Source organism: Melanotaenia boesemani, chromosome 20, assembly GCF_017639745.1.
Source record: "Melanotaenia boesemani isolate fMelBoe1 chromosome 20, fMelBoe1.pri, whole genome shotgun sequence".
NCBI classification, from domain to species: domain Eukaryota; kingdom Metazoa; phylum Chordata; class Actinopteri; order Atheriniformes; family Melanotaeniidae; genus Melanotaenia; species Melanotaenia boesemani.
This window is the reverse complement of record NC_055701.1, coordinates 22,926,680-22,950,971: the sequence shown is the minus strand read 5'-3', so window position 1 is coordinate 22,950,971 and position 24,292 is coordinate 22,926,680. Positions and strand designations below refer to the sequence as shown.

At 39.6% G+C, this 24,292-nt stretch overlaps 2 protein-coding genes across 5 annotated transcripts; one reads left to right on the top strand and one right to left on the bottom strand.

The window, feature by feature from the left end:
* Nucleotides 1-8: 8 nt before the first annotated feature.
* Nucleotides 9-13,840, bottom strand: alms1 (ALMS1 centrosome and basal body associated protein). 3 transcript variants are annotated; one of them, XM_041971768.1, is made up of 18 exons: nucleotides 13,727-13,840; nucleotides 11,795-11,969; nucleotides 11,466-11,586; nucleotides 9,562-11,356; nucleotides 9,257-9,416; nucleotides 7,528-8,604; nucleotides 7,257-7,384; nucleotides 5,766-6,873; nucleotides 5,477-5,596; nucleotides 4,586-4,741; nucleotides 3,580-4,445; nucleotides 3,336-3,438; nucleotides 2,887-3,099; nucleotides 2,551-2,810; nucleotides 2,230-2,395; nucleotides 1,963-2,020; nucleotides 457-556; nucleotides 9-249 (listed from the first exon to the last, which is right to left on the bottom strand). In XM_041971768.1, exons 1-18 carry the CDS (start codon nucleotides 13,739-13,741, stop codon nucleotides 205-207), a joined length of 6,666 nt encoding a protein of 2,221 aa, XP_041827702.1. In that variant the 5' UTR covers nucleotides 13,742-13,840; the 3' UTR covers nucleotides 9-204. The 3 variants fall into 3 exon arrangements, with proteins under 3 accessions (XP_041827702.1, XP_041827703.1, XP_041827705.1); XM_041971769.1 differs by having other exon boundaries at nucleotides 3,580-4,442; XM_041971771.1 differs by having other exon boundaries at nucleotides 10,810-11,356; nucleotides 13,727-13,838.
* A 662-nt stretch (nucleotides 13,841-14,502) lies between these two features.
* si:dkey-33c12.4 (uncharacterized protein LOC560112 homolog) lies at nucleotides 14,503-22,247 on the top strand. Of its 2 annotated transcripts, none has more exons than XM_041971818.1 (18): nucleotides 14,503-14,682; nucleotides 14,933-14,985; nucleotides 15,534-15,609; nucleotides 16,025-16,170; nucleotides 16,332-16,415; nucleotides 16,504-16,560; nucleotides 16,684-16,896; nucleotides 16,983-17,159; nucleotides 17,425-17,479; nucleotides 17,576-17,666; nucleotides 17,763-17,904; nucleotides 18,163-18,267; nucleotides 18,368-18,476; nucleotides 18,570-18,756; nucleotides 18,952-19,026; nucleotides 19,759-19,861; nucleotides 21,427-21,533; nucleotides 21,627-22,247. In XM_041971818.1, exons 1-18 carry the CDS (start codon nucleotides 14,655-14,657, stop codon nucleotides 21,763-21,765), a joined length of 1,947 nt encoding a protein of 648 aa, XP_041827752.1. In that variant the 5' UTR covers nucleotides 14,503-14,654; the 3' UTR covers nucleotides 21,766-22,247. The 2 variants fall into 2 exon arrangements, with proteins under 2 accessions (XP_041827752.1, XP_041827751.1); XM_041971817.1 differs by having other exon boundaries at nucleotides 16,678-16,896.
* The last annotated feature ends 2,045 nt before the right edge of the window (nucleotides 22,248-24,292 follow it).

Here is a 24,292-nt window from a genome sequence, read left to right as displayed (position 1 = left end):
TAAATTTCTAAAAATGTCAGTGATGTTTCTATTTGTCTAATTCTATTTTTCAATGCAACTTTAAAAAAAGAAAAGTCAGTTTAAAATAAATAACAGATCATTTTTTGTTAAAATGCACAGGTTTGTTCTGTATTAAAATTATTTGAAAAAGATCTTGACATCATCGACTGTATCTACAGCACAAAGTTGAACTCATGTGGTCGATCACTGCCATGCTGTTCTTCTGCCCAGGACTCTGTTAGTGATTGTCTGGAAGATAAAACGGAAAAAATAAGGTATGTTAGTAATTTCATTCACCACAATCAGCCAAACATTTTTACTCCTGCTGGTTAAAACATTTACAAGCTGCTTCTACATAAAAAAAACTTGTTTGTTCTTAAAGTTTAATATAAATTTGACTTAACATAAATTTATACATCTGACTGGATTCCACCCATAAAAACAAATAAACTGCACCTTGCTGTAGAGCTCAGCGTTCAGTCTGTAAGACTGATAATCAGCTTTTCTTCGTTCCTCCTCTCTCCTCCTTCGCACCTCTGGCAGATTCTCGTATATTCTGAAGCAACAAAACCACACGCCGTTATTGCGTTAAAACCATCGTTTAGCTGTGTGTAGTTACATACACTCACTGGCCACTTTGTTAGGTACACTGTTCAGTTGCTTATTAACAATAATCAGCCAATCACATGGCAGAAACGCAGTACATTTAGTCGTGTAGACATGGTCAAGACAGCTTAAAGTTCAACCTGAGCATCAGAATGAGGAAGAAAGAGGATTTGAACATGTCATGATTGTATTTTTTTATTTTACCTTGTCCTGTCCAGCAACATGGCAAGCAGAATAGTGGTCTGGCTGCTGTGTTGTGCCAAACAAATCTGCCAAGAGTAGCTTTATGGATATAAGGGCCCTCTAGATAATTTAAGTACTTCTTTATTTTTAAATTTATCTTTTGCTGATATTTTACACATCAATGCTGTACCTGGCAAGAGGGGTTGGGAAACAATAAAGGAGAAAGTAAACAGAAGATCTAAAAGGTCTAAAAAGAGAAAATATCCAGTGAGCAGCAGTTGTCTGGACCAAAATTTTATGTTTATTTATGTCAGAGGAGAATGGGCAGATGGTTGGAGACGATGGAAAGGCAACAGGAAGCCAAATAATAGTTCCTACCAAGGTTTGCAGAACAGCATCTCTGAACACACAACACATCCAACCTTGAAGCAGATGGGCTACAGCAGCAGAAGACACACCAGGTGCCTCTTGTCAGCTAAGAACAGGAAACTGAGGCTACAATTCACACACACTCACCAACACTGGACAAGAGAAGATAGAGAAACGTTGCCTGATTTGATGAGTCTCTTATTTCAGCTCCACATTCAGATGGTAGGCTCAGAATTTGGTAGAAACAACATTAAAACACGGATCCCTCCTGTCTTGAATCAATGGGGATATTTTCTTGACACTTTTGTCCCTTAGTAGCAATGTGGCATGGTTTAAAAACCACACCCTACCCGAGTATTGCTGCTGACCATGTCCATCCCTCTCATCGTGGATATGCACCCAACAAATCTGCAGCAGCTGTGTGATGCTATCATGTCAACACGGAGGAATCTTCCCAACACTTTATTGAATCTATGACAACAAGAATTGAAGCAGTTCTAAAGGAAAAAGGGGATCCAACCTGGTGCTAGCAAGGTGGACCTAACAAAGTGGCCGGTGAGTGTTTGCTTACCACAGAGTCTACATGACCACTTCAAAAGCTAAAAGATATCCAATTTTAAGAATCCAACTTTGGAAAGTCAAACACAAATACTGTTGGATTAAACCCTTTGTAAACTTCATCTTTAAAAAACGTACTGGACCAACAGCCTGTCACTGCTTTTGGTACGAAATCACATTAGAATGATGAACATTGACGAACAAAATACCTAGATAGAAAGAAAAGTAAAGATTTTAAAGTCTTACTGTTTGGACCTCTGGATCATCTCCTTCTTAGGAACAGCCTTCCTCAACAGAGCAGTGCCTCCATAAAGAATAAAAAAATAAAAAAATTAAAGTCACTCCAGTAAAGAGGCTACAGTTTCATACGGCAACTGTAAGAGGAAAACTTTGGAAAAGTGGCTGTGTAGACAGATTAGTGAAAAAGTAGGAAACTGGCTCAGTACACTGAGAACTGAATGGATGCGAGCATCATCGAGCTGATCCAGTATTACATCCACATGTGTTGGATACCTGCAGGCTTTGGCAGCCTCGTTGGTCCCCCTGGCTGATTGAACAACACGCCTCTTTCTCTGCTGAAGGCAGCCTGTAACTTCCTCTCCTCCGCCTGCAGAGCCAGACGCCTCAACCTCTGCCTGGACCGGGAAACAAACTCTGGCCGATGCATCTGCAGAGCCTCCTGCAGGACAGCAGGAGAATAAAATGTTTTTTTTTTTTTTTAAACCATAAAAGGGGATAATAGTTCAATAAACTGAACTGGTCAGATTTAGTTTAGTCTTTTTTTTTTTTTTACAATTTTTTTTTTTTTAATATTGAAGATAAAAAACAACTAACCTGCAGAGAGACAAGTGCCATACCAGAGGAAAGTGTTTTAACTCTAGGATCTGGATCAGGTTCAGCTTGATGTTTAAAACTGGACTCTTTGCTTTTGTCTTCGTGGACTTGTCTCAGTCTGAGCGGCTCTCTCCATGGACTGACTCTGCTGTACTGTTCAAACCAAACCGTGCTCGGCCTCCAAGCATACGAGTCCTCTGGCTGGTTCTCCTTCCTCGCCTCTGACCTCAGGTCGTCAGCTGAGATGAACCATGAAACACCTGAAAGAAAATCCTAGTATTAATTATCTTAGTATTAACTAGAATGTTAAAAAAGTATGACATAACACTGATGTACCTTCAGGATAAGGCTTTGAAGGGCTCTTCTTGTTCTTCCTCCGTTTCTGGACACCCTGAGATTTAGAGGGGCTCTTCTGTCCTCTTTCTCTCACTGTGCTGGATGAAGATGAGGAGATCTGCCCAGAAGCTCTGGCTTCACCGGGTGAAGGGAATGTGATTCCAACATCTCTGGTGTGTCGTCGAGTCCCATTCCGAACAATTTCAAGGTCACCTGAGGTCAGAAAAATAATAAATTGTCAGTTTATGATTACAAATAATGACATTTTAAAACAAATTTCCACATATAGAAATAAAATAATCTCAACCCCCCAAAGTTTTGTGAATCTATCACATAAGTTTAATGTCTGTTGAAAAAAGAAGCTCAGAAAGAGTTTAGAAAATATGTGAGATATATATAATTTTATTTATATCTCCAATAATAAAAAATTCATGCTCACTTAGACTGACCTGCCTGGATGCTTTTGTTGACCTTCTTGGTCAGAGACCTGGAGGGGCCACGGTGTGATGTCGGGGTGTTTGTGCTGGTTGTTGATGCCGAATCAGGAGCAACCTGAAGATGAGAGCTGATTATTCTTTATGATCTGACAGGAGCTTGGTAAAAACTCCCAAACTTAGACACAGGCTCCCTGCTTTATGATCTGAGGAGTTTTTCTTAGAAGAAATGAGGACAGGTATTTAAGGATGTACATACTGATTCAACAGTGCCAGGAGTCTCTGATGGTGTAATAAGATGACGAGGGTCTTTGTGTCTTCCTCTCCACCGTTCCTTCCCTTCTTTCTGCTTGTCTATGGTGCTGTACAGTTTCCTGAGGCTGGAGCTGCTCTTCAGGTGCTGGACTTTGTGGGCACCGAAGGCTCGGATCAGCCGTGCTGTATCAATGGTGGACATGGAGCTAGATGTGGTGGACAAATTCTCTGACTCGTCTGCTGGTGAGAGGTGATGGCTCTGGCTGGAGGAGAGGGAGTCCCTGCTGCCATCCTCTACAGTTTCCATGGTCTGCAGCCTCACTTGGATAGGTGGTTCAGTCTGTCTACCACCTCTGAGTTTCCTCTCCCCTTCTGCGACTGCACTTTGTTCACTCCTTTTAGCCTCTCTACACACCTCCTTTCTTTCTTTCTTCCCCTGCATCTTTCCCAGCATCCATTCTGGATGATGATCCTGTTCTTGTACATCAGACACATTTGCAGTTCTTGTGCTGTGAATGAGGCGAGACAGACGCTCCAGACGTTCCAACAGAGTAGCATCTCTGTCGCTGGATGGATGCGATTCTTCCACGCTCCACTGATCACAAAACCTCTGCCACAGCTGATGGAGGCTGGTTTCCTTCTGGTCTCGCTCCTCTGCCGTTTGACGCACAGACATTTGGACCATATCCACATGGACTTCCTGAAATTTCTCAGGACTTGGCTCTGTTTGCTTGCAATGGAAGGATTGGACCGGGCTGGTCCCCTGGTCTCTCTTAGAGACTTCTTGGTTGCTCAGTGAAGGCACCCTGGTAAAGGCAGCTGAGGATGTCTTTGGAGTTTGACTCACAGTTGGTGAGCTTCTATTTGCTGCTGCAGAGATAACAGACATTAATGCACAAACGTTACCGACTGCTTTATGCACAAAAAAAAAAAAAAAAACCCTTTTTAAGATGCTTGTTTCGTGAGTGTATTTAACATACATCTAAACAATACATTTAATAAGAGCTCACCTCTGTCTCCAGGTTCATGCATTTTAAATGCAGCGGTTTTGAGCCTTTTGCTGTAGATGCCCTCTGTATGTCTGAATGTGATTCCATGGTCCAAGCCTGAGTCCTGGTGGCCAAGCACCTCACTGCTAAACCGAGGAGGTACAGCGTCATCTGAACCTGGTTTGAATTGAAAAAATGGCTTGTTACCTCAAGGTGAGTGGTTTTCAGATTAAATAAAGATGCTCCTCAATTTCTGAGTAAGAAAAACAATGCTGCTGAAGAAGTAACCAAAATATTTTCAACCAGTAATAAACAGAAGATGATCAGTGACAGGGAGGCTAGGCTCCATTCTCCCTCTTTCTCTGTGTTGGGGCCTCAGCTCTGCCTTTGTTCCACCCTGCCCCTGAACATGAATAATTAATGTACTGTCTGGTGTGTGTTACAAAAGGACCAGCTGCTTCCCAGGCAGGGACAGGATAAAATGAGAGCGGAGCCTTATCTGTCCATCACAGATTCAACTTACAGTCCAGTTCTCTGAAATCACCTGTATTTTTTTTTTTTTTTTACTGGTTTTCCTGCTGGCAGCCATTTTCCAAAGATTAGTCAGAGGACACTGAATCCAAAGATCAGTATCTATTCACCATCTAAGACCCAGATGACTGAAAATCTACAGACACATTCCTGAGATCATTACATCTTTCACACCTTACAACTAAAGCACTTAATATGTTTAATATTTAATTAGCAGGTTAAAACCTATTTATTGCTTACTCCCCCCAAAAATGTGTAAAATAAAAGTTTAAACAAAAAAGCTTCTTGTCACATGTCTACATGAGTTAAAAGTTTGGACTGAATCCAAGGATGCCTTTTAGCCATCAACTCTTCAGCACACCCGTTCTCTGTTGTCGGTACCTGTGTGGGAGCTCTCCATGGTGGTGTCGGACAGTTCTGTGCAGGAGACATCAGCTTCTATCTGAGGGACATAGAAGAGCTCCTCACTGCCACGAGGTTTATAAGGAAGCAGCACAGGAACTGTTGCAGGAAGAAAACTGATGGTAAATAAAATCTTTTATGACTGAAACACACATTCAGAATTTAACCATGTTGATATTAAAATCTCTTGTAATTCGAGGTCACCTCTCACTGTTGGCTTCAGTTTTTTTGTTTACAACTAGGATTATAACTTCTATAAAAAACGTACCAGGTGTTTCAGCTGTAAAGGATCTTGGTGGTTTGTCAGATCGATGACGCTGTGTTAAGGACTTTGTGGCTCTGGCAGTCATCCTTTCCTGAAGTAGAGCATTTTTAAGCAGTGTGGAGGAATTGGACCTTTCAGGCACCCTTTGTCTCACTGGTTCTCTGGTGTCGTACCATTCTAATGGACTGGACGAGCCAACACCTTCATCCAGACTGCTGGGAGGTGAGGAGTCGTCTCTGAGGGGGACAAAATCTTTACGTGGAAACCCTGAGGCAGTATCAGCGTGACTAGAGTGGACAGTGGAGGTAATGTTATGGTCGGTAGCTTGGGGGGACACAGCGAGTCGAATGTGTGAGATGTGACCTGTCCTGGGAAGAGATACGACAGTGGTTGGACCTGCGGACTGATCTGATCTGAGATCAGTGCCTGAAACAGAGCTGGTCTGGACAGATAAGTTCTCACGATGTTTGAAAGAGGGTGAGCCGTCATGTTTGATGGTCTTATCTTGTTTATCTGAGCCATGAGAGGGTGGGGGAGGTGCTTCACAGTGACCTCCAACTGTGTCTTGTCTCTTCTGATTCTTCTGTGCTGAAAGAGAAGTCGCTGTTTGGTTTTTGGTTTGGAAACTTTTGCCTGGTTTATACACGGATAGCAGTTCTCTGATTGGTCTTTGTGTGAATGTAACTTTATCCTCTTCATTCAGATTTGAGGAAGGCTGTGTATTGGCTACTATAGATCTAACTGCTCCTGTGGAGAGTTCTGTCAGGTGAAGTGGGTCTGTGGCTGGACTGTGGGGAGGTACAGGTGAAGTGGAAGGCGAGGGGGCAGGAGACTGCCTATTGGTAGTGGTGCTGATGGATGTGAAAGCCTGAGGTGTTCTTGTAGGAAGGGTTACTCCTTCTCGGGCAGCGATCTCACACACTCGAGCTTCTAGATCAGGATGAAGAGCTTCCTGGGTCTGCACTCTAGAGTCAGATTGGTTTGTAGAGACACCTTGTTGGCTTTTAGCTTCACTGAGGACTGAAACCGCCTCTGCAGACTGAACTGGATTGTGGTCAAAGTTCTTGACACTGGATGCTGCACTGCTCTGTGTCTCTGTGCTTTCTTGACTCTGGAAGAAATAAAAAAAAAAACACATCTGTGTCAAAAGATCTGGAGAGGTCATCATTTGTTATCCTGGATGCTTATTCAGAAAATGTTTTTCACTGCAGTCATTATTCTAAGAGTTTACTTTTGTTTCTGAAAAGGTGTAACTTGCATCTGTTGACACACCATGCCTGCAACACACCAGTTACCTTGAATATGAGCGCTACTCTGCCCAGAGACTGGAGGCTGACATCCAAATAAAAAATATAGAAACATTTTTTAATGACTGCAGCATTTAAAGGAAAAGTTATTGAAAAATTAATATAAGCATTAATTGACACTACTTTCTTTCCTTTTTGTTGCCTACTACAGTATGTAACACATAAAGAGGGGTTTTGAGAGGATTACCTTGAATGGACTTCTTAACAGCAGGTCTTTCTTTATTTCTTCAATCCGTTTTCTGTCCTGTATGTCTAACTCCAGAGGCTCATACTGCTGCTCAGATATCTTGATAAGATCAGATAACTTGATCCACTCTGAAACAGCAGAACAGATGATCGACTTAAGATGTGTGAAACATTTTAAAGGGTGTTTCATTAGTCTCAGATACTTAAGATATCTGAGACAGAAGCTGTGTATCTTGTTAAAATTGAAATGTTTTGGTTATGTATTCTTGTACCTCTGGCTTTACTCTCCTCCTGGCCCGTCGTGCTGGGTGTACTCGACACCTCAGTCGCTGGAGATTCATTATGCAGCAACTTGGCCACTCGTACAGCCAGTGAACTTTCACTGCTCCCATCACTCATCACTCCTTGATCAGTATCTTCAGGGATGGGTGAGGAAGGGTGACTCTGTGCAGGATCTCTAGATGGAGGCTTTTCTTCCTCCTCTGGGACGCCTCCTCCATCTGCAGGAGCAGAGGAGAGTTGCTGTATACTTACAGCGGATAAAGGTTGTGTTGGGACTTTATCAGGAGGCGCAGCACTGCAGCCCTCAGGCTCTGTCCGCCGGGCTGATTTAGAGAGGACCACAGTGCTACCAACAGCAGTATCTTGGGTTGTTTTGTATGCTACAGAGGCAGGTGTGGTCATAAGAGCTTGTGGGGATGGTTGATCAGTTTGCCAAGCTGCGGGTATACTTTCTTGACCAACTGATCTTTGCCTCGGTTTCTCAGAAGAAAGCATGGAGTCTGACGAAGACCTGGTCCACGGCGACAACAAACGAGTTTTGTGGTCTTCGTTTGTAGAAGTGGAGGGCTGTGAGGAGTCTTGGAGCCTGCTGGTTTTCATTTGGGGTGAGAGGAATAAATCTTCATCAGAGAGACGATGTGATGCTGCAGAAGAACCATCAGATATCATGTTCTCTGCGTGAGAGAGGAGTGTACGGATATCTAACAAGGCATTGGCGCTAACAAAAGAATCCTCTGCACCTTGACTGCGACTGCTTTGCAAAAGTAACTCAGGGTTTCTTTCTTTGTAACTTGCTGAAGCATCGGAGTGAGACTTGTTGATTTCCTGCCTGGTGTCCTGCTGTCTGGGTTGCAGTATGAAGGAACAGTTGCCTTTACTGGACTGGGAGCCGGTTGCCATGACTTCACTGCAGGCTGCTTCTGTATCTGATGGTGAAGATTTCCCTCTGGTTTGTTCTGGGATCAATGCAACAGGACCAAGACTGTCCAGGCTAAATGGTACAGAAACACTGGAGTCGACTGACAGAATGCTGGATCTGGAGAAGTCTTCTTTATGGGGACTGCCTCCTGAAAATAAAACAGCATATTTTCTAAATGAACCAAATTCATTAATTAAAGGTCATAAACATACATCTATTTATTAGGAAAATATGCCAAATATGATATATTAACCTTTAAATGTAGAAAAGCAAAGCTGTAATGATATATCAAGCAATTCATCTTTTTATTTTAACATTTGGTCAATTTATTTAAAGAATAAATAAAACAAAGCCTTAAGCAGAATGCATCTTGTACATTGTATACATCCATATATTCATGATAACAGAAGTGTGTTTAGATGCGGCAACTGGTAGCTTAAATTTGGCTCAATTTTTGTTGTAGTTGTAGGTACTCCTGCTATTTTTTTTTATTAATTATGAGAGTAAACTCATAAGTGTTGGAAAAAGAAACACATGGACTTGATTAAGTCAATCAAATCATTCTCTTTGCCAGAGAAGTCAGACCAAACACTGCATGTGATGGAAAGTTAAGAGGAGGGATGAAATTTAAGATGAGTGAGTGTAGACCTCAGGCTATTCTTACATGCCTCCTGATTTTGGCTGAAGTTTAGTCATACGAGAATGAAGGACATGAGATGAGATCTATCTCCATCACAACACTCCAGATCAACCTCAGCTTCTTATCATCTACAAAGATATCAAAGTTTATATTTCCATACCCTCAGAGGGTTGAGTACTTTTCGGAGTGGTTCCAGTAGATCCTTTGATTGTACGGAGGTCAGTAGGTGAGAATTCAGGCTCTCGAATGGGGCCTTTGGGTGCAAATGGAGTCAGGATTGTTGAGGGAGATTGGTTTATACCCAGGTTACGGAGGTACAACTGCAAGAAAAATACAAAGTATATCAGAAAATCATGTGTTGATAAAAATTATGTAAAACTGAAAGTGAATTAACAATCAAGCTTTTGGTAATAAATACAGTCCATGACATTTTATATTGCATTTTAGTTTAGCTTTTACAATTACCGGAATTTGTTCATCGATACTGAACTTTCTGAGCTTTGGAAGAGGAGGTGGTGTTGATGGTTTCAGAGTCCAGTAAGGAGCATAATTATCCAACTCCAGACTGACAACAGAGGATGCTCCTAAGGAAGCTCCTACTTTAACTCCACTGTAACTATCTTGGGAACTTGAAAGTGTTAAATCTTGATCGAGTGACACATCGCTGAAGTGACCAAGGCTTGCGAAAGGTGAGAGTTGAACTGTGGTCCCTGAACGATGGAGAGCATCATTCTGACTCTCGCTCTTCTTTTTTTCTGGAAGCATATCGGTTTGCTGATGTTTGTGGACCGACATTACAACAGTATCGAAGGATGAGGGTGACTGAGACCTGCCGAAGGGTGAGGCAGAGGGATGTGCTGCAGGCCCTCTGGTATCCTTGTCGCTAGGTGCGCTGCCCACTGCTTCACCCCTTCTTGAAGATGAGGAACCAGAGGGAGCTGTGGAGGAGCTCTGTGCTACATCCTTGTTGGCAGCACCAGAAACAGGAGACTGTTGTAAACTCCTGGATGGCTGAGTAAGGACATGATTCAGGGTGTCAGAAGCAGCATCAACAGCTTTCTTTTCAGGACACATGCCAGGAAATTCTTGCAGTGCCAGACTGTCAAATAACGGACTGTTCCCTGAACTATGATTTGCCCTCCAAGCATCTACTTTCTGCATATAGTTGAGACTTGGGAGACTCTGGACTTCTGCAGAGGTCTGCAGAGCATCTTCTTGGCACTGCTTGGGTATGTCTGGGAGATGGGCATTAGGTAGCTGTGGAGCAGCTCCTGTGCTTGACTGATAGGAGTTCTCTTTATCAGATGCTATGGCTGAAAGCTGTCCTAATTTAACTTTGACACTGGATTTAGGTGGGGCCATGAAAACTCCTGGAGTGGATTGAGACTGTGGAAGGAAACCCAAGTAGGACCCTTCAATCCCTGTTTGGTTCCCTGATGACCAGAGGTCTTGTTCTCTGTGTGCAGCCTCAACACCTGCTGAAAATGCTCCCGTCCAAGGCATGCCAGCCATATTTACTCTGACACCACTTGGCTTTCCTTCTGATAGCTCTTTAAAAGTTGGTGTGAAAAACTGACCAGTTGGTGTTGCTTTGCTTTTAGATTCAGCTTCAAGGCTTCTGATTCTCTCCACTTCAGACAGCAGCTTTCTGTGTAACATTTCACTGCTGTCATCAGGTAAAGTGCTGCGGGAACCCAATGTAATGTTACCTACCTGCTGCTGGAGAACACAAGCACCACCTGGAGGACCTTCTCTTTTCCCTGCACTTTGCTCAGTAGTAAGATTGCAAACTTTTGTGCTTTTAGACTCTTTCAGATAAGAAGCCGTTTTCTTCACAGAGGTCTCAGAGGCAGAAGACACAGCGCTGCTACTACTGCTTGGCATGCCAACTTCTTTTTGTAAAAGCTTCAAAAGATGCTGGGCAGGAACATCCTTACTCAGAAAGAAAGTCTCATCTTCAGCAGCCTTGTTGACAAGTTTGTCTCTACAGTAACCTTGTGTCTCCAAGTTCTTCTCTATGCTACCTTCTTTTGATAGTATTCCCTGTCTATCATGGGTACTGGCAATCATAGGGGGGTTGCCTTGGTTCCCTGGTGATAAACTGTGCTGAGAGCAGCTGCTGACTGCTCCTTCTTCAGAGAGGATGGTTGCCTGAGCCAAAGGATGTTGGGACAAAGAGCTACACTCAGAGGAGTATGTGGTACAGTCCTGGGGTGGAAGTTGAAACCTCTCCGATGCCATGGAATTATCAGGGTATGCCCTTGATAAAGTAAACAAATGTTCAGTTAAATGTCATACCATTCAAAAAATATAATATAGAATAGTATATCTCCAGAGCAAATGGTTAAGATTAAATCATTTTCTCTTACCTTAAAGGAACTAATTCTGTATCACTTTGTTGGAATAACGAATGTTCAGTGAAGGTGTGTTCGACTCCAGAGGTTACAGGCAACAGGGGAAGGGCTGGAGACAAGTTACTGTTCTGAAATTCTAAAAAGATACACAAAATGCTGAGCATTATCCAGATTAACCAAAAACAGCAAACTGGCAAACGAAGTAAATGCAAAACAACACAGCAATAACATTTAATATGTATTTTTTTAGGTAAACAAATTACCAATATTAACTTTTCCTCTGAATCATTTACCTGTTAAGATTTTAAATAAATACATTTAAACAATGAGCAATGCCCACATACCCAGCTGCACAGCGTCTGCCCCCAGCAGAGCCCTGCCATCTGTTTCCAGTCTGGACTGTTTTTTAACCTGGTTGGCACTGCTAGTACTTTGGACTCCCATCGGGTTTAGGGATGGTTCTCCAACAGACTGGCGCACATCGTCCTCCACTGGTACATGAGAAGATGCCATCCCTCTCTGTAAAGAAAATCAGCAAACAAAGCAACATTAAGCTATAATCTACTACATCAATATTATTAAGCCTTAAACTGCAACTTTGGAACAACTTTACAGATTGTTTGGAGTGGGGAAAAAAAACATACTGCACAGGCCAATCTGGAAAATGTCTCGCTGTCCTCGACAAACTGTAGGTAGGTCAAGGAGCAGAAAACCTTCAGAGACTGTTTAGTGGTGACAAGAAAAACACCACAGGAAGCAAGTCTTGCCAGCCAGTTGTCAACACTTTGTATTATGAGCCTCGTCTGGCTTGTGACAAAAAAGCTTCTCTGTCATTAAGTGTTAACAGATTAGTGTCTTCATTGGGATTATATTACTTATATTGTCTTGCAATAAATGTCAGAAAAGTGGTCATTTGCAATAGTTACAATAGTTATGACCTCCATCAATTAATCTGGTAATACGTTCCTCACAAAAATCAAATAACGAAACATTGTGGTTTCTTATCTACATGTTGGAGGTTATTTTTATGTAAAAGAAAGATCTGAAATATTGTCTTAGGCAAGTTTATCACTTTAAAAGCAGCAGAAGCTGCTCCAAAACCTGCACATAATGTTTATCATAAATGTGGTATGGTGCAAGTAAATTTCTACACCAATAAATAACCACGCTATTATTAAAGCTGTTTTCTAAAGTGTGAAAAACTCATTCACAGCCATTCAAAAATAAGTTATTATATGTTGATAGCTTTTTTGGCTTATTTTTCTAAAATTTGGAAATAATTTCAAACATTTGTGTTCACAATGAAGCTATCAGTTGTTTACATACACTTCTAGATAACTCCAAATGGATGTCAACATTAATGGAACTGTATAAGAACACCAGGATTTCAGCATTGTTTAGCCAAATCAACATAAAAACGCTGAACCCTATTAACTGTATCTCTAATAAGATATTATTAGAAATATTTTATTTATTATATTTTATAATTATTTTATTAGTCTAAATTGAAGAGATTTTAAGGGTTTACTTACAATGGCAGGTTATTAAGTAAATATTCTATCAGTAAAAAGAAAATTAATCGCAACCATTTCTGGGAAAAAATACAAACCAAATGAAGTACAATATAAACATGTATGATACTGAGCTTCATAAATAAAACCGACCTCTCTCTCTCTTTCTTGTGATGTAATTATGAATTATTTGATTACAAGTAAAACCATTATTGTAATGCCCTCCACGCACTATGTGAATATTAGCACTTTGTGTATATTAGTTTTGCAGCTTTTTAGTATATACCAATTTCGCTTTACCAGTTCAATAAAAAAATTAATCAATTAATTTAATTTAATTAAAAATAACAGTGTTTTCTTATTGTTTACCCTTTATTGTTTGGCCTCTTCGGAGACCCAGTTAATTAAGTCAGCAACGTAACTAACTTGGCAAGCAAAACAAGAAGTAGATGCTAGCTGGAAGCAACAGGTCAGTGTTAGCTAGGTTTAAATCCGTCCTATGCATAAGTGTTGTAAATGGTAACTTATCTTCGAGTAGTCACAAGAAAATCGTGCTTCCAATGTTATTGTCACAGTACATTATACATACTGACCGAGTGGGATTTTACCGACGTGGGGTGATGTGCATCTAACTAGCACAGCAGTTAGCATTTAGCTTCAGGCAAAGCTAAGAGAACTTAATCGAGATTTCCCGGTGAGAATTACGTGAATACTTCGCAAAGTCTTCGGGTAAAACAAATATTTTCTTTCAGATAGAGTGCTTACCTCTTGAGGGTCCATGTTGTGGTTATTGATGATAACCCGCCACCAAGTGCGCTCTTCCCCACACCGTTTCCAAGGAGCGTTGCTAGGAAGTGGAAGAAAGTGTCCCGGAAATAGTGAAAGATTCAATTTGAACAGAAGAGCGCAAACGATCGTAACAGTGCCTAGGCCAATTTCGTCCATGCCTCAAATGACGTATTCATGAAAAATTTAACACAAAATTTGCGCATTTCGATTAGTTCAGATTATTTATTGGACCAATTATAGTGTTAATTTCTTGTTGTTTGTTTTACAGTTAATGTTTAGACATACATGTCTCAGATAAAAAATAATTTTAAATGCTGTCACTCAATAAAAGAATTGGGACCATATCACGTTACAACATGAAAGTTTTTTTTGTAAAAGCGTGGAAGTTTTTTTTATGCTTGGCGAGAATAATTTCCATTATTTTGTTTATTTATTTTTTTACTTTAAAAATGACAGAATTACAGCTATTTATCTATTTCTAACTAAAATAACACACACGAGATTTAAAAGGTTATCAAACAGTATACCATAAGATTCAAACAGAATGCGTTCTGTTATTTGAAAATGAAAATGCTCTTAATAATATATCACAACAATATTTTGCCCCCTCTGTTTTGCACACCGCTTTTAAAATGTAGTTTTTAAAATAAATTAAGACAATTAAACGTAACACCAGAGGGTGGCAGTGATGCAACAACAAGACTATCACCTGCTGCTAACCATCAACGAAGAAGAATTAGAACAAGAAAAAAATAAAGCGAAGAAGAAAGAGCCCACAGTTAAGGGAAGAAGCTCTAAAGACAATTTGACTACACGAACGAAAGGCTGACAGAAGAAAACATTGAGCCCCGCCGCGCGGCAGCAAAGTCGTATGAACACAAATTCAGCAAAGAAGTAAAACACAATGCCAAAGAAAAGAGAGATTGTTAAAGGTAAGAAACGAGCGATGACGGTACTGTAAGGTAACTTAGTTTCTGAGTTTCATTTACCGAGAACTGAACCTGTCAGGCTAGTTAGCTTACGTGCTACGGTGGCATTAGGTGTTAATGGAGAACTTAAGAGTGGGTCTAATAATATTATATTTCTAAAATTTCTGATTTTCCTCGAAGACTTTTGCGTTGTTTATATGTTATTGCTAAACATGTATGTTAACTTTGACCTCGCCCTTTCTCAACCTGTCAGGTGGCCCTCCGGTGTCGAGAATCCGAGAAAACTCCAGACTTATGCGCACACACGTGAGTATGAATCAGACCACGGCTATTGTAATGCTTTGATATAATATTTGTTTTACAGGTTGATCTGGTTTTAGGCCTTAGCACTTTCACCTTGACGCAGAAGTACAATAAGACAGAAGAGAATATAAACGTGTCGTGATCTTTTAAAAAGAAGAATAGCATTGTTGTGTATTGTTGTAAATTGTTGTGTAACGTTTATAAAAAAACATCAAAATGTCAAAATGTATTCAGTGATGCAACAAAACAATTTTATCTGCAGATAACAGCTGAAGCTAAATTGTTAAATTATTTATTGGTGATAACTTGTGCTAGTCTATATGCATCAGAGATGCAAAAGGAACAGGTAAAGCCACACATTGTGTGATCAATAGATTAATTTTATGTTAATTAAAAGTTAATTGACTATCCCCAATTTAACAAAAATCCACATGTCAGACTTAAGGTGTCAAAAATGTCATTTCAAAGATCCATCATTATTATTGTCTTAACTTGCAGCCAAACTGAAGGGATTCACTTATAACAAACCACTGATCACTTCTGTTTCTCAGGAATCAATGGTGGATTACCTAAGTGGACGCAGTTCTGGGGGGTCTTTTATGGACATGCTTGCACCTTCTTTTTTTGGTAATGCTTTTTCTGAATTGGGTGTCTCTGATTTATCTTCCGTTTGGGGAATGTATATATATATGATACAGAATATCAAAGTTTAGTCTTTATAGTTTGATGTTCTGTATATCAACGTTTCATTTCTATAGTGTTGTCCCATAAAAAGATATGTAATATCAAAGATTAGTTTTTATAGTTTGATGTTCTGTATATCAAGGTTTCATTTCTATAGTGTTGTCCCATAAAAAGATATGTAATATCAAAGATTAGCAGAAATGCGAGGCGTGTACTCACCCCTTGCATATTATATTTACATGCTCCATCATGCACTTACAAGCTTAATAAATACTTTCACAGCAAATAGATAAGAACAGATTTTGCTCCCTGCTCTTTTTAACAATATGACTTCCAGTTTGTCTCTTGTGCCTTGCAGGATTAAATCTTTTTGGGTCCTTGGAGGATGACCTGTTATATTCAGACGAGGACGATGATAGTGATGATAGTCTTTTACATCGTCCACATCATGCTGCTCACAGGGCGTTGGAGCCACATCCACAAATAAAGCAACTCACTGATGAGGTAACTCACTCTGTTTCAGTTGCCTGAAAGTGAAACTTAAAGGAAGGTCTGACTGATGTCTCTTAAATTAAAGAAACTTTTATATTTTTTTCTCCAAACTGGAAAATTGACCTCAAGCAATGTGTCTACATTCATCCTCTTTCAATATTTTGTTTTCTTAGGAGGCTGATAAAATTGCAAAGGAATTGATGTTAGAAGAGGATCGACGTAATGGAAAAATGCAGAAGAACAAGCGTAAAAAAATGGTAAGCATGTACAGAACTATACAGAACTTTGATTCATTGATGGTTGTTCATGACACTTTTTCTTTTTTTTCGCTTTTGTTTGTTTTAGCGTAAAAAAGAGAAAAAACGGCTTGAAAAGGAGAATGCACTTAAAGACAGTTTACCCGTAGGTCAAAGTTCTCTGTTTTTGCTGTTAATTGCAGTCACGTGCATGTCAATGCTCTGATAAAAGAACTCCCAGGAGGAAAGGCCTTTTTAACGCTATGTTTACCTGTGATGCCAGGAGGAGGAGGAGGAAGAGGAGGAGCAAGGCAAGCCCGGCTCTGAAGAAGACAATCAGAAAGAAAGCTCAACAATTTGTAGCAATTTAGAAGCAAACGAATCTCCTAAATCTGATGGATCACAAACAGCATCTGAGGGAGCTGGATGTGATGAGGACAGAGTAAATTTGGAAGAAAAAGATCATGTTCTGAAAAATAAGAAAGAGGATGAGAAGCAAAAGGTTTGGAGATTTTAACATTTGTTTTAATAAAGGCTACAAAACTTCTGCTATGACAAATATGACCCAATTTGTTTGATTCTTCATAGGATTTGGGTTTGAATAATTCACATGCTGAATTGGTACCTGAGGAGGTGTGTAACCAGAATCCTACAAAAGTCAGGAAAAAGGACAAAGTTGAAGCTCAACAACCTAAAGAAGAGAAGTCAGAAGTTGCTGAGAAACCACAAGTTCAAAAGAAGAAGGAGCAAGAAGCTGCAAAAGAGGTGAGAATCATGGAAGATGATGTTCTTTCTTTTTTAGCTCCATGTAAATAAAATTTTAAAACTATTTTTGTTCCTTAAGTGACACATTTTACTGTTTGTGTGATTAAAACTTATTGTACTTACTGGTTTTATTTCAGTTAAAAAAAAAAAGAAGCCATAATTTGACATTTTTTTAATCAAAATTAGAAACACACAAAAAACAAGTTTTAAAATGGGAATGCTTTTAAAATTATATTAATGTAAATTTAAACTCTACGTTTACCAGAAAACAGGGAATCCTACTGCAGAGGAGTTTGCAAAGAGAAGCGTGGAGCTCGCCAGTGAGTGAAATTTCCCATTTATTATTATCATTATTGGACTTTTACTTTAAACGAGAGTATTAAAACCAATGCTTACGTCCCTTCTGTTTAATCCAGATACTGGAAATCGTTTGTTTGCCTCTGGACAGTATGAGATGGCAGTGAAATGCTTCACTGATGCCATTAAATACAACCCAAAGGAATTTAAGTAAGAACATAAGCCTAAACTGACTTTATTTTCAATAAAACACCCAGCAGCAGTTAATATTAATGGCAATGAACGACATGTACTGTGTGTTTTTAGGTTATTTGGAAATCGGTCTCTTTGTTATGAGAGACTGCAGCAGTATGAAAACGCTCTCAGGGATGCGGACGTTGCACTTTCCATGGAACCAAACTGGATAAAAGGTTTATTTCGGAAGGGGAAAGCTCTCTGTGGGCTCAGGGTAAATGACTTTTGTCACATTTAAATAGTTTTTTTTTTCTCCTGTCACTGTTTCCACGTATTGAATTGCAATGATATTCTTTCCATAATTAATTTAGATGTTGCAGCTGATTTGAAATTAGAAAAAAACTGTGCAACTGTGATTAAATTATTTTAATACCTTGTTCCTTTTAAACCATCAACTTGTTGTAATTCCAGACCTTTCCAGGGTTATTACACCATCTAAAATGTGACTCCTTGTTGCTTGTGGTTTCTGCAGAGGTACTATGAGGCCTCGCTGATCTATAAGGAGGTGTTGAAGCTGGAAAGCACGAGCACTGAAGCAGCACAGGAGCTGAAACGAGCGCAGACGTTGCATCTCATGGTAGAAGGAGCTTTTAAATATTTTAGAACCAGTGGGCATTTGTCATTTGGGGCTTTTAATATCTGTCTGTCTGTATTGTCTCTGCGTACATTGATTTCAGGAAATGGGCTTCTCCTGGGCGCAGTGCTCAGAGGCCTTGAAAACTCACGGCACATTAGAGGAAGCTGTGGAAGCTCTGTTTGCTTTGGATGGCAGCCCAGGTTCCAGAGGTGAGTGCCACAAAATGTTTGTCATTGGTGGAAAAATGACGGTGATGTCTTGGTACCTGAACAGTTTTACTGTTTGTTTCTCCTCTTTCTCAGTTATTGGCAGCAATGAAGTCAAAACTGAGCAGCCAGTGAAGCTGGAATGCAGCAGTGAGGGAGAGTGGGAGATTGTCCAACAAACAAGCCGTCCTCGAACACAACACGTCAAAGAATTGGATCTTTATGGCCAAAGCAGATCGACATCTCAATCCCCGACCCATCTCCCCAGGAGTTCTGTGAAACCGTAAGTTTGTTTCTTTAAACTCGTACCAACAGAATTTAGTTTGTCACGTCTCACGTTTCAGTTGTACCATGTGTGTCTTTGAGTGATTGAATTGTCTTTAGTTATATTAGATTTTTTCATTGTTTTGCTTCTTTGCTGTCTTTGACTTAAAAAGAAATTTAAGTTTTTTTTTTATTTTTTCTGTTTTGTTTGAAGGGAACTTTTCCCTGTTTGGGTGGGAACGTTGGGCCCTTCTATGACCTATGCCAAACTCCACGAGCTCTTCAGCAGGTGAAGTATCACAGTCAGGACTCTGACCTTGATCTCTGAGGATCTCATTCAGCACTTTGTCGTAGAGGATTTAGTTTTACTGTAGATGTAAAATGAATCGGCATGAACACAGTCAAATTAACACAAAGATTCAGATTTATTATTATTTTTAATTAAATATTTGTCAGGAAGGAAGATGTAACACTAGCCAGTTTTTGGTTAAACTGTTGCACAGAAATTTAACCAAATCAAGTCTCCTGTCAGGACCTTTTGTTGCATTTCCCTTACATGCTAATTATCTTCACCTCAGCCAATTTTTTCAGTATAATGGGTTTTTTTCTCTCCTTTTTATGATTTTGGACATCAGCTGAAGTTAGTTTTTCATTTTTTTCCTAAATTTTTCTTGTTTATTTGTATATTAAGTGGCTTAAATAATGGGGGGAAATGTTGCATTATTTAACAAATACATGTGGGAGCTTAAACTATTTGGTTTACTTTCATATTTGGCACAAACCTCCACACCTCCCATGTGAGAAACTGGAACCTGGAAATATTTTGGCAAACTTGACTATAATTAACTCAGTCAACTGACTGAATAATCAACCAGTTGCTGCAACTGTAAATTTTTTTATTTGAATTCTTTTGAGCCCAAATTTCAAGTAAATATCAAAAACATGTTGATGGAAATATCCTTTTTTATAAATGCCGTATCTAATGCTGCTGCAGATTGCTGAGTCATTGTTTATTTTGCAGAGCCGGGACCATCTACAGCATCAAGATGCTGCTTGAGCGTCAGTGTGCGTTTGTGAACTACACTAGAAAGGACGACTGTGACAAAGCCATCCAGTGTATTAACGTATGTACCTGTTCACTCGGACCGATGTTTACATTTGATATGTTTAGACATTTAACCTACATACCAGATTAACGTTGGCATCCAGTAGGCGGTGTAACGGTACATGTATCTGTATTCGGATTTTTTTTTCCGGAACTGAGGCGTACTCAGTTTCCACAAAGAAGAGCAAATTTACTGAAGCACTTTTTTGTTTTTACTTTAATTCTCAATGTCATTAAATATGTTCCTGTTTACAACAAAGTTAAGCAGTTTTATGTTTTGCATTTGCTCCTGTACTGTAACCCCCCCCCCTCCCCCCAGGGAAAAAAAAAATCGAACCATGACCTTAAAACCAAGGTACATATTGAACCGTGGTTTGGCTTACTGTTACACCCCTAGCATCCAGGGTGGGGAGGTTTAATCTGAGAATCTGTTGAGGCCTCTCCACCACGTGATGCAAGAGGCATATCACACAACCAGTAGTGGTTTTCCAACGCTTTCTGTGGAAGTCAAGTGTGTTTCAGCCTGCAGAGGAGGAAGAGGCTTTATTTCGAAGTTTGGGATGTTAAATGATCGTGTTACCTAAATTTTACACTTTTGTAAGATGTATCTTTAAAAGGATTTAAATGAAAGTTGTCAGACTCACTGGATGTTGACTGCTGGGTTCTCCCATCTGTTTACATGTTCATGATTTCAAAATGTCATTATATAAAACGCATCCTTCTAGCGTAATGCTAAGATTCTTACAAAGATTTTGATAATGGCTGCATTTGCAGAGGATTTTGTGGATGTTTGTTCATTGGTTTCTCTTAAAGGTTCAGTGTTTAAGAAAATCAAATGTCAATGAGAGAAAAAAGTTAGATAATTTAAAAACTACTTTCCAGTCACTTTATTATAATTGTATTCTCTTAAAATGATCTAATTATCTGCTTGATGTGGGTCCACATACATGGCAGCTGCCATATTTGTGCCACCATTTTTACTACGGTGTCTCTGAATGGACAAACAGCTCTCTGTGATGTGAGAATGCGCTAAGCTTTGAAACTGCAGAACCATCTTTTTTTGATAGATGTTTGAGATAAGTAACACCTTAAAAGACACAAAGAAGAAGACAGTAAACATGTACACAATGTTGAAGTAGTTAGCTGTAGTGGTCGCTGGATTCACTCACAGATAAAAAAAAAAAGATGTTTGGAAGAATTTTGTCCACTGTCTATTCACTGTGCTTCACATTGAAGGCATGTCTAGGCCCATATTTACCACTAGATGTTAGTAATTCTTACACTGTACCTTGTAAATTTTCTCTCAACATTTTTCTGTGTTCAGCTTTGCAGCATCCTGTGTATTTATTTATTGCTCAAACTAATGGTTGAATTTCCTTGAATTCTGTCTGATTTGTGGTAAACCTGAAGTCTTTAATTTTCTGCAGTGATTATTTTAGATAATGTCAAATTATTTGTCAAACAAGCATGTCAGAATCTCACTGTGAATTTGGAAAATTCTGACTTTTGATCAATCAAATAACTGTTGTTCAAATAAAAATAACTAAGATAAATCAACACTGGAAATAACTGGTTCATTTCCAGGGAATGGTGGTGGAAGGATCTCCGCTGACAGTGAGACATCCATTTAAATTCAACACTTCACTCAATGCATCAAAAAATGGCAACACTGATGGCTCCCCACGTCCTGAGTAAGACAGTCTCAGTTATTCTTCCTTGTATTTGTTTCAGTTTTGGATACAGGTTGTACTGAAGTAAAAACTGTTTTTGCCCTGTTGCTGCAGCTCATACAAGAAGGAGTGCTTCTTCTGGAGGACAACGGGCTGTACAAGGCAGGACTGCACCTTCAGACACATCCCGGAGAATAAGAACATTGACAAAGACAAATTCACTAGTAGACTGGGATTTGCAGGGAGATCATAAATTGATTTGCATGACAGTAGTGATCAAAACCGTTTGGATCTTTGTTGTGATAGTTTAACAGGAAAAAAAGTGATTGGGTTTTACATTCTGTTGTATTTATGGGAAATTGTGCACAATCATCACTGTTGCATGAACATATAATGCCCATCTACATTACAATACAAAGTAGGAATTAATGTGCCTTGTTGCATTTAAAATATACTTAATTAAACCATTTTAAAATTAATGTTTTTTTCTCCTCCTGTTCAATTTTCAGTCACCACTAGGTGGCAGTGTTATATTTATCCCTTAGTGTGAGGGGTGTAGAGCTATTTGCTTTTATTTTTAAGGCTGTGATTCATGCAGGAATTCTACTGGCATATTTATTGTGCCCTGTTTAATTTTCAAAATGTTCTCTTTAATCAGTTTTCTGAGGCATTGGATTTGTTTTTGTATTATGAATGGTTAGCCTGGTGTTACGACCAATAAAAAATGTACCTGTCTTTTGGAGCGTCTGTTGAATTATAGAAGAGTTAAGCAGAAACCATCAGGAACAAGTATCAGTGGTTTAAAGCCTCAAAAGTGTTAATAACATGCACATATACAACCCAACATATGCACATGTTCAAGATGTTTGTCATGTGCTATTATATAAGTACAATATGCAGTGAAATGTAAGCTGAGTCACTTCCAGAGTGCAAGTATTTGTGTACAAATAGCATTTTTTAAAGTAGCAATAATAATTAGTAGTAATAAGTTAAAAATAAAATTAAGGATACTAGAAAATCTAAAAGAAGTTGAATGTTGAAGTGTTTGTAGTGTAAATATTGAAAGTGACTGAAGTATTGCAGTAGTTAGTGTAATTAGTTATGCAGTGACGGTGCATAACATTAACTATTGTGAACATATAACTACTACAGTGGTGTGATGGAAGGGATATTTTAGATTGTGGGGTATGTTCTGGTGGAGGAGACCTGTGAGGGTAGATGCTCCTCCTGAAGTCTTTTAGGATTTTGTCAGCCCTGCTTGGCAGTGTCTGGTGATAATGTCCTGCAGAGAGGGAGGTTCAGATCTGGTGCCTCGCTGTGCTGCCTTGATAACTCTGCAGGGGTTTCCTGTCCTGAGCACTGCTCTTGCCAAAGCAGGCTGTGATGCTTGTGGTTATGATCCTTTAAGCTGCAGCCCTGTAGAAGGTTTTAAGGACCTCAGAAGAGACCCTGAACCTCCTTAGCTGTCTCAGGTAGTAGAGTCACTGCCCTGTCTTCCTCAGCCTTTACATGGCTGCAGGACTGTGGCCCTCAAGGATTAGAGCTGGACACCGCTGCAGTCTAGCTGTACACTAAGGTATTTAATGTTGCTCACCCTTTTCACTAGGACACCACCGATGAAGAGGAGGAAAACAACCACCCTCTCTTTGGTTTTGCTAATATTTATCTGAAGGTGGTTATCGTTCTACCATCTCTCCAGGGCCTCCACCTCCTACATGTAGGTCGTCTCATCATTGTTGGAGACCAAGCTGTGTTATTAGCAAATTTCACAATTAAGTTGGAGCTGTGTGCAGTCGCACAGTCGTGGGTGTAAAAGATGTACAGCAGGGGGGGGCTGAGGACACACCCCTGTGGAACTCCAGTGCTGAGGGTGATGGAGCTTGACACACTGCTGCTCACCCTGACCAGCTGGGGTCTGTCTGAGAGAAAGTCAAACATCCATCTGTACAGCTGTGTGTTCAGTCCTAGCTCACTTATCTTGCTGAAAAGTCTGGGAGTGACAACAATATTAAAAGCTAATCAGAGAACTAATGTGTAAGATGTAAATAAAAGGAGGTAATGCATTTATGATCTCATAAACCAATACTTTATTCACAACATAATATAGAAAACCTTATAATTAAAGTGAGTAAATGAACCATCTAATGACAAGGGATGTTTACCACTGTGTAGCAACTCTTGACAAGTGTTCAACAGCTGCTGGACCTTTGGGAGAGAAATGGCTAATTATTGCTTAAAATAGGATTCCAGCAGTTCAGCATTTCTAATGTGTTTCAAGTTTATTTTCGATGATGTACCAAATGTTTTCAGTTCGCAGGGTGCATTTGCAGGCTCCCCTCTCATTAGTAAATGTAAAGGCAGAAGGCAGTGTGTGTTTTGAACAGACAAAAAGAAAAAAGTTAGCAAGATGTGTGGAAACTGTCAAAAGTATACATGCAAAGACCAGAGTCTGTCTGTCTGCAGCCTCTGCTTCACCTGAGCTGGACTTTTACAGTCAGACACATTCTCTCTCTTGTCCACTCCCCATCCTCAACAACATACCCAAATGTTCCATGTTTCTCTTTCAGTCTTTTTTTGTTAATCATTCAGTGTTTGTCTTTCAAAATAGATCTTTTTCTGGTTCAAACTCACCTTGTTTTTGTACATTTAGTTTTAGAACAGGGTAATAAGCACTTAGTGGGAAAGATGAGTTTTTCCAGAAATAGGAGAAGACCAAGTTTTTTATAAGGACTTGAATATGAGGTTTTTTTTTATTTTTATTAATAACAACACATAAAGCA

Coding starts and splice junctions, on each gene's coding strand:
- alms1 (XM_041971768.1), bottom strand. Junction 3,439..3,579: donor CTCCTGGCACTGTTGAATCA/GTATGTACATCC, acceptor TCTCATCTTCAG/GTTGCTCCTGATTCGGCATC. Junction 2,811..2,886: donor TTCAAAGCCTTATCCTGAAG/GTACATCAGTGT, acceptor ATTTTCTTTCAG/GTGTTTCATGGTTCATCTCA.
- si:dkey-33c12.4 (XM_041971817.1), top strand. CDS start 14,655: ATGCCAAAGAAAAGAGAGATTGTTAAAG. Junction 17,667..17,762: donor TACAACCCAAAGGAATTTAA/GTAAGAACATAA, acceptor GTGTGTTTTTAG/GTTATTTGGAAATCGGTCTC. Junction 17,905..18,162: donor AAGCTCTCTGTGGGCTCAGG/GTAAATGACTTT, acceptor TGGTTTCTGCAG/AGGTACTATGAGGCCTCGCT.